This window comes from Natrix helvetica, assembly GCF_964273705.1.
Source record: "Natrix helvetica genome assembly, chromosome: 12".
In the NCBI taxonomy this organism is placed as follows: Eukaryota; Metazoa; Chordata; class Lepidosauria; order Squamata; family Natricidae; genus Natrix; species Natrix helvetica.
In genome coordinates this window covers 10,743,707-10,752,897 of record NC_138556.1, presented here as the reverse complement: position 1 = coordinate 10,752,897, position 9,191 = coordinate 10,743,707, and the positions used below count along the sequence as shown (strand labels likewise).

Sequence of the window (9,191 nt, the reverse complement as noted above, 5' to 3'; positions counted from 1 at the left end):
GGGAAAAAAAACATGGCGGCGCCCAGCCGGCGAGCCTTCAATGGCCGCCCCCTGGCTTGGCAGCGTCCGTACAGGCGCTTGGGGTCTAATTCCCTTCGCTTCCCTTGACGATTCAAGCGGGACGGAGGGGAAGTTTTGAACCAGATTTAGGGCCGCCGAGAAGCGTTGTACGATCTGGGGGTGGTGGTATAGTTGTGTTCCCGAGCATGAAATGTCTTTTATTCATCGCTATATATTATAAATATATAATGACGCAGAAACTCATCCTCTGCTAAACATCTGAGTTCATGGTCTGAATACAACTTTTTCTCTACCTCTATCTGAAAAGAAAACAAGTTGCCAAGCTGTAGAAGTTAGCTTGCTTGTACACACATCCTAGAATAATATTTACAAACCTGGATCAATCCAAAATCAGTCATTCACTTATAGTACAGCCTATCACGAGATCCTAGTTCAGTAAATCCCAATTAAATGAAGTATGGCGTAGCACTATAGGCTATTGGTCCATCTAGTTTGAGATTCCCCACAGCAATATTTCTCCTGCTTTCCTATTTTAAATCCCAAAGGTCACTCTTATCAAAGAGTTTAGATTAGATGGTCCTTTCTTCAGAGAAATATATGTTTACGGGCATTATTGTACTTCCCAGTTACGGATAATTTATAGAAAGTTTTAGGAACATAATTTTGATAATACTACTATAGCTTTGATCAGTGCTTCTTAAACCTCTCAGGACTTCTTTCCACTTTTAAAATATTATGGAGGAATAAAAGAGCTTCTGTTTGTATGGATCACACTTATCAACATTTACCATATTAAAAATTAAACTTGACACATTCACAGACTCCTGTAAAAGTAACAATATTAAACCCATTAGGTATCTACGGGTCCATGAACAAAATATTTTTCATGGAAGATTCCTGTATTTTTAGCAAGTACAAAACAATGAGAAGAGTGACATTGTTTCAAGTTTTTGAAAATATCTTCAACATCTGATAAATAATACACACACACACACACACACACACACACATTATCTGTGTCCCCAGCTGTCTGCAAGGAATATAAATCCTTCCATTTCCCCACTATCCAGTCAGAGCTGAAGAAGCTTCTTGGATGAGAAGCAAAGCATCTTTAAAAAAAAACAAAAAAACAAGGAGGTCCAGTGGCCTCCTGAAAAAGCATCTTTGGGACTTCAAACCAGTATGCATTTCTCAAAACTTGCATTCAAAGGAGCTGTTTAACAAGATATTAGTTTGTCTCATTGTTTTCTTGCATACTTGCAAGATTTTTTTTTTAACCATCCAAAATGTTGAGGAACAAAGTAAGCAGGAAAAAAAAATAGTCATGTTTGCATCAGTCATTACATCAAGCATGGGAAGGTTTGTGAAGTTGGGAGTTAGGTTGCTTTTTGCCAGTGCAGAAACGCAACTCATAATATTTGTTTTTTTTTTCAATTTTGGAAAACCTTGCTATTTTTCAGAAATTTACTCATGATTTTTGACATCGTAGAATTATAATTCATAATATTTTGGTTTTTCAAGTTTTGAAAACATTTAATTTTAATTTAAAAAAAAAACACTTTTGGGACCTTGAATAGTGTGTGTGTTTCCCCCTTGGAGGAGAGGTCTTCAAACTTGGCAACTTTAAGACTTGTGGACTTCAACTCCCAGAATTCTCCAGCCAGTCCACAAGTCTTAAAGTTGCCAAGTTTGGGGACCCCTGGAGGCTGTCTTAAAGCACACAAAAAGAGTCAGCCTGGTCCGAAGCCCCGCCTTTCAAAGGGTTACCGAAAGCGGAAGTTGCGTTTCTTGGCGGAAGCGGGCAGTCGCCGCGCGGCATTGTGGGCCTTTGGTGGTAAAATGGCTCCCCTCGGCCGGGCCCTGCTCTCCATCCGCACTTGGAGCCGTTTCTGCGCCGGCCGGAGGGCGCTTTCCGACGGTCCCGATGCCGTGTCGGGATGGAAGCTCTACGGGGCGCTTTGCCTGCAACGGAGACCGCTCCTCGCGCAGCCCCCGAGCCCGGAGGAGGAGGAAATGGCCGAGCTGACTCGGCAGGTGGGGCGCCGCAGGGGCTGGAGCTGCCCCGGGTGGGGAAGCAACGGCGAGGCTTTCTTGGAGTCGAGGCCTTCGGGGAGGAGGGGGCGGGGAAGACCCGCTTTGTTCGGGTAATTGGGCCCTCTGTGCCCTCCCAGAAGCCTTTGGGGAGTGGGGGAATCTCAGCTCTAGAAGGGAAGGGTGGAGCCCAGCGATGAGGCTTTGGTGGGGTCCTGCTGTGGCTCTCTGGACTCACCGGCCATCTGGTCCTTGCAGCCCCAAGCAAGGGTTCGGTATGGGGTCTCTTTTGGGTGCTTTCGAGGCAGGCTTGAGGCGCAGCGACTGTGGAGAAATCTGTGCAGCTTCAGATTAACAGAGTTGGAAGGGACCTTGGAGGTCATCTAGTCCAACCCCCTGCTCAGGCAGAAAACCCTAAACCAGATAACCTATAACAGATTTTAATAGATTAACAGAGTTGGAAGGGATCTTATAGGTCATCTAGTCCAACCCCCTGCTCAAGCATGAGACTCTACACCATTTCTGACAAATGGCAGTCCAGTCTTTTCTTGAAAGCCTCCCACAACTTCCAAAGATAACTTCTGTTCCATTGGTTGATTGTTCTCACTATCAGAAAGTTCCTCCTTATTTCTAGGTTGAATCTGTCCTTGCTCAGTTTCCATCCATTGTTCCTTCTCTGGCTTTCAGGTGCTTTGGAGAATAGCTTGACCCCCTCCTCTCTGTGGCAGCCCTTCAAATATTAGAAGACTGCTATCATGTCTCCCCTGGTCCTTTTCTTCACTAGACTAGCAATGCTCATTTGTCTTCGCGAGATTTCAAAAGGGGTTTGCCATTGCCGCCTTTTTAGGGCCGAGAGAAAGGGACTGGTTTAAACTTAGAATAACATTGTAACTTTGAATGTAGCTACAGCACGTATACATATATACCGCTTCACAGTGCTTTACAGCACTCTCTAAGTGGTTTACAGAGTCAGCGTCTTGCCTCCAACAATCTCAGTCCTCATTTTACTGACCTCGGAAGGATGAAAGGCTGAGTCAAACTTGAGCCTGGTGAGATTCGAACTACCAAATTGCAGGCAGCTGGCAGTCAGCAGAAGTAGCCTTGGAATAACTTTAGAATAAAAGTGAACTATTGTCACTTTGAAAGTACACTAATCGGCATATATTAAAAAGAAATTTCGTTGCATACAGCACTCAAAAGGTCACCACCTCCAATATACATTACATAAAACATGATATAATAAATAAGTACAAAGTTATGCATATACCCGCATATATGACACAGAGAAGCAACACAGTCTAGTTCGGATGTATACGTGTACATGGCGGGAAAAACAAATCTTGAAAGTTTACTAAATGGATGACACGGGAACAAAGCTGATACAGAATCAAGGTCAAGGTCACCCAGCTAGATCCAGGCCTAACTAAGGACTAGAACTCTGCTTCTAGTCTGATGTGTTAACTACTACACCAAACTGGATTTCAAAGGCTCGTTACATGTGGCGACACCCCAAAATCACCTTTGTGGGCAGGACTCCCCTTCATCCATCTGGAAGAAGCCCAAGAGTGTAGGATCCCCATATAGAGGTCAAGGAATTGGGCATCTTAGTAAGAGTGTTTCCTGGAGTATGGGGGTTGGAACAGATTTGGCTTTCATCAGTAATTATTTCATCATGAATGAAGGCAAATATACATGTCCCAGGGTAAAATTGCAAGATAATGATTGTTTTATCCTTGTTGATTGTCTTTTGATGTTTGGGGGAAGGAGTTGGGGGAGGCTGATCCCACAGAAGCCGATGTGGCTTAAAACCCAATTAGCTGTCACTCATTGCTCTAAAGTAGTGTTTCTGAAACTGTGGTTCAACAACCCCTGGGAGTCTGTGAAATCCAAATTATTTGTCAGATGTTGGAGACATTTTCAAAAATGTGAAGCAATGCCACTCTTCTCATTATTTTGTATTTGTTAAAAATATAGGAATCTTTCATGAAACTATTTTGTTCATGTACCGGTAGATACCTAATAGGTTTAATATTGTTATTTTTACAGGAGTCTGTGAATATGTCAAGTTTAATTTTTGACATGATAAATGTTGATAAGTGTGATCCATACAAACAGAAGCTCTTTTATTCCTCCATAATTTTTAAAAGTGGAAAAGTGAGAGCAAAAGGTTTAAGAAGCACTGAAATAAGCTACAGTAGTAGTATCAAAATTATGTTCCTAAAACTTTCTATAAATTATCCATAACTTGAAAGTACAATAATGCCCGTAAACATATATTTCTCTGAAGAAAGGACCTTCTAAACTCTTTGATACACCAGTGGGACTTAAAATACGAAAGCAGGAGAATTACTGCTGTGGGGAATCTAAGACTAGATGGACCAATGGCCTATATAGTGCTAAGCCATACTTCATTTAATTGGGATTTACTGAACTAGGATCTCATGACAGGCTGTAATATAAGTGAATGACTGATTTTGGATTGATCCAGGTTTGTAAATATTATTCTAGGATGTATGTGCAAGCAAGCTAGCTTCTACAGCTTGGCAACTTGTTTTCTTTTCAGATAGAGGTAGAGAAAAGCTTGTATTCAGACCATGAACTCAGATGTTTAGCAGAGGATGAGTTTCTGCGTCAAAGGAGTAAAGAAAAATACGATATTCCTGAGACGATTGTCCTGGTCCAAGATATCGAAGATGCCTGGGAACAGAAATTTCAGAAGTTCATACCTGCCCCACGGATAACAGGTTCAAATCCATGCTTTTTTTCCCTACTAACTTAGTTGGCTATACCTGAATTCTGATGAATTCTATTGAATTGGGAGAACATGCTTGAGAAGACCATTGAGAGAGAAGTCAGCATTTTTCAAGTCAGGTGGAGAAGATTACAAACTCTTTTCTTTAAAAAAAAATCATTTCAGAGTGCAGCGTTTCACATAAACTTACATTACAGAAAGGCAGATGCTGGTCACATGACTGCGGAAATGTCTTTGGACAGCGCTGGCTCAATGGTCTTGAAATGGAGATGAGCACTGTCCCCTATAGTCAGCAAACGACTAGCGGAGTAAAATCCGCATTGGGGCTCCTTATGTGGAAGATCACATGATTAATTCCACCCAAAGCCGATCAATTTCAAATGACCTTTGTTACACTAGATCAGTTAGCCACAAGCTAGCAACATTAAGGATGCTGAATATTAATAGGATGAAAAAAATGTGCATGTCAATTAACTGCAATGTGTGGTTTTAAACTTTACATCTTTAAATATTAAATATCTTCAGAAAAATCTCTTTCCCTTACCTCCAGTAAGCACAGTCAGGTACTGGCTGTCCTTTTTGATTTGAAAGAATGAACTTGTGTATAATTTTTCTGCTTTTTTCCCCCTGGAGGCATTTCCCACTTACCATAGGCGACCCACTAACTGGCTGTCTCCAGCTCCTGTAAAGCATCTGTCTGGTTGATTCTCCAGGCCAGCTAAAACCAAACTGCTTTTACAGTTTCAGCTGTCAGGAATAGGTCTGATTAAGCCTGGCTGAATCTAGGTAATGGCCAAGTTGAACTGAAGGGGAGACTTTCTGTAATTTTATTTTTTTGTGCTGCTTAAAGCTGGCTGATTTTACAATGCTGCTGTGCCTTAGAGAGGGCTTTTGTCAAGAGCTTTGCAAAATCAAAACCAATTTTAAGCCAAGTCACTGGATGGAAATTGGATAATTAATTTATCTGCATTGCTGTTTTCTAAAGAATAATAAGAGTGTAGATGCTGTTTGCTATCACCAGAAGTAGGGAAGGATTGTGCCGTCAGTTCAGTTTGCAAAGTACACCTGTCTTCTTGGTGGCAATTCTCTTGCTCATTTGTTCTTATGGTAGCCTCTTTGGGTTGTTGAGTAGTTGAATACTTCTAATGCTAAATTTCTTTCTGAGCAGAGGCTGACCAAAAGAACGACCGAACCTCTTTGAACAGGAAGTTGGACCAGAATTTGCTGCTTTTGGTTAAGCAGAAATTTGGAGATGAAGATATATGGCTGTTGCCCCAGACCGAATGGCAACAAGGAGAGACGTTGCGAGGCACAGTAGAACGGGTCTTGGTTACCCTTCCAGGTCGGTGACATATTTCTTTAAAATTTCTCCACTTTCCCCTTCTTTTTCTTTATGTACTTTCAGTTTCCTTTGTTGGGTGTATTTTTCAGTTGTAATCTTTTTGGGGATAGAGAGCTTATCCTTTAATACAATAATACAATAGCAGAGTTGGAAGGGACCTTGGAGATCTTCTAGTCCAACCCCCTGCCTAGGCAGGAAACACTATACCATTTCAGACAAATGGCTATCCAACATCTTCTTAAAGACTTCCAGTGTTTCTTTTTGAAGTATCTTGTATCTGAACAATAATACATTTGTGTTTGTGGCTTGTTGCTTTTGAGGCAGTATATTTCATTCTTGTGATTTGTTATTTGCGCGTTAATAAATTGAGAACCCAGCTGCTGTACAACATGAGCCATGGTTTATGGAAGAATATGTGCGAATCCCATTCAGTTGCAGTGTAATCATAGTTAAATAGGAATAGCACCTAAATTACAAACTGCTCCATACTGCTTTACAGCACTTTCTAAGTCAGGGGTGTGAAACTCGGATTTCATTGAGGGCCGCATCAGGGTTGTGTTTGACCTTGAGGGTGGGGGTGGGGACTGAGTGGGCATGGCCAGGGTGGGCGTGGCCATGCATGGTCCTCCTGGGCTCCATTTTCAGCTGCCCTCCCGAGCGCCGTTTTCACTGGCAGAAGGCTGCAGGAGACTGTCACAGCTGAAAACGGAGCTCAGGAGGGCTATACACAGCCCTCCCAAGTGCCGTTTTTGCTGGCAGAGGCACCGTGGGCCGGTCCTTTGCTGTTTCCAGTTCGGCCCCGTGGGCCATATCTAAGCACCTCATGGTCCAGATGCGGCCTGTGGGCCTTGAGTTTGACACCCCTGCTTTAAATGGTTTATAGAGTCAGCATGATTGAGAATCTCTGTAGTCAATATTAAAACGCGTGTTGGAATTGAAGGAAAGGGGTGGGGGACAGGGATGAAATTATTGTTTGTTCTCATGGTGTTCACTGGGTTGCTGCCTTTTTCTTTTTCTTTCCATCTTCTGAACCTCCCAAGGAATCCAGACGCAGGCCAAGTTCCTAGGGAATGCTCCCTGTGGCTTTTACAAGTTCAAGTTCCCCAAGGCAATCCGCACCGAGACCAACACTGGAGGAAAAGTGTTCTTCTTCAAAGCCTTCTTGGAAGGCAGCCCCCAGCTTCCATCCAAGGAGAAAGCGGACTACTTATGGGTCAGCAAAGGAGAGCTGGGGGACTACTTGAAACCTGCCTATCATTCTCAGGTTTCTCGGTTCTTAGTGGATATCTGAACCCTAGAACTATGTTTCTCTTTGGTCGCCATCAGTGTGGAAAGTAAGAGGAGAGACTTCACTTGGATGGTGGAGATAGCACCATGTGTCTTTTGTATGTGTAGAAGCTGCGTTGGGTCCAGGATAAGGATAATAAAATAAATACTAAACAAGCATGCCAAGAAACGGCGACATCAATGTTTAAGCTGTCTGGTGTCTTCATTTCCTCACAGTGCAAACATCTTCCCAAGGAGCATAACAGGTAAGACTGCAGACTAAGCTGGGCTAACAAAAATCTATTCTCTAGGCTAGGATACCTGTCTGATGTCTGTTCCTATATATGACTTGAGTGAAGCCGTCACTTCGTTACTGGGACGTCAGCTTTTCCTAGGGGATGTAAGGGGGAAAAAACAAGTAAGAGGGCCCGCAAAACATACTGCCGTGAGTCAAGAGGACATGCAATGCCACGAGGCAGGTGGATTGGAATAATCAAGCAGATGGAGAGATGGAATGGGCAGCGCGCCTCCTCCTTCCATAATTTGCTGGATTTAATAGTAGGCCACCTGTTTTCAATTGAGAGCTATATTGATTTGAATTGTGCGCCCTTCTGGAGTTTTGAAGCAATTCCCACAACAAATGAATAGCAAAAAAAACCCCATCGCTGCATTCACACACCCTTGTTAGCTTGAACCAAACTCTCAATTCTCTGGGTTTGCAAGTGACTCTGGATCGTAAACTATAGTGCTTGATCAAATGAGGCGCAATTAGAATGTTTTCCATTATTTCGGACCCCGGCATCTTCCTCTTGTGCTTGCCAGGTTCTTGGCAGATGGGGAATTCTTGTTTTTAACCAGGTTTTATACCAACCACAATGGGAGTAGCATGCAACCATGGGTTTGCATCAGCCGGGCTGTGTGGTCATTGGAGGAGCCTTTTCTCAGCCTGACTCTGTTTTCCTAATATGCCATCGTGCCAAGGGAAAAATGTACACGTCTGTCACATTTCCCCGTGTCACATTGCAGACTGAAGGGAAAAAGGTCCACATATAAGGCATCCACTTGGTTGAGGAAAAGGAAAACTTGAGATTGAGTTTTGTTCTTCAAAAGGGAGTACAACATGTTTTGGATAGAAACTAATTTGCTCTTCTCTAGCTGGCAAATGAGAATTAATTAGTGGAGATACGTTTAATCTTATGATTGTATTTTTACAATGACTATGACAACGATCTATTGCTGTTGTATGTACACTGAGAACTTATGCACAGGAGACAAATTCCTTGTGGGTCTAATCACACTTGGCCAATAAAGAATTCTAATTCTAATATCTAGTTACTGGTTAGGAAGGAGCAATCTCTGATAGGTTTGTCAACCGTTTCCAAACATAGTAGATTTGCAAAGAAATCACTTCCATAACATCCTTGTAACCTGAAAAAATACAGTCTGTTTCCTTCCTGCTAAGAGCCATGGGTGGCGCAGTGACTAGAATGCAGTATTGCAGGCTAACTGCTCACATTGCCAGGAGTTTGATTCCCTCAATCCTGACCGGCTCAAGGTTGACTCAGCCTTCCATCCTTCCGATGTCGGTAAAATGAAGACCCAAATTATTGGAGGCAAGATGCTGACTCTGCAAACCACTTAAAACACTGTGAAGCGGATTTAAAAAACACATCTGTACTTAGAAGATCTCGTCTTGAGATAGAAGATATGATCTGGAGTTGCCCAGAGGGAGCCACATGACCAAGTTTATTTGTGCAATCAAGGTGATATAAAATTCTG

General features: G+C 42.7%; 1 protein-coding gene across 1 annotated transcript; it reads left to right on the top strand.

The window, feature by feature from the left end:
• The first annotated feature begins 1,779 nt into the window (after positions 1 to 1,779).
• On the top strand, positions 1,780 to 7,614 carry MRPL46 (mitochondrial ribosomal protein L46). Its single transcript, XM_081965171.1, has 4 exons — positions 1,780 to 2,055; positions 4,616 to 4,796; positions 5,973 to 6,146; positions 7,187 to 7,614. Exons 1-4 carry the CDS (start codon positions 1,861 to 1,863, stop codon positions 7,435 to 7,437), a joined length of 801 nt encoding a protein of 266 aa, XP_081821297.1. The 5' UTR covers positions 1,780 to 1,860; the 3' UTR covers positions 7,438 to 7,614.
• Positions 7,615 to 9,191: the final 1,577 nt, after the last annotated feature.

Coding starts and splice junctions, on each gene's coding strand:
- MRPL46 (XM_081965171.1), top strand. CDS start 1,861: ATGGCTCCCCTCGGCCGGGCCCTGCTCTCCATCCGCACTTGGAGCCGT. Junction 4,797..5,972: donor ACCTGCCCCACGGATAACAG/GTTCAAATCCAT, acceptor CTTTCTGAGCAG/AGGCTGACCAAAAGAACGAC. Junction 6,147..7,186: donor GGTCTTGGTTACCCTTCCAG/GTCGGTGACATA, acceptor GAACCTCCCAAG/GAATCCAGACGCAGGCCAAG.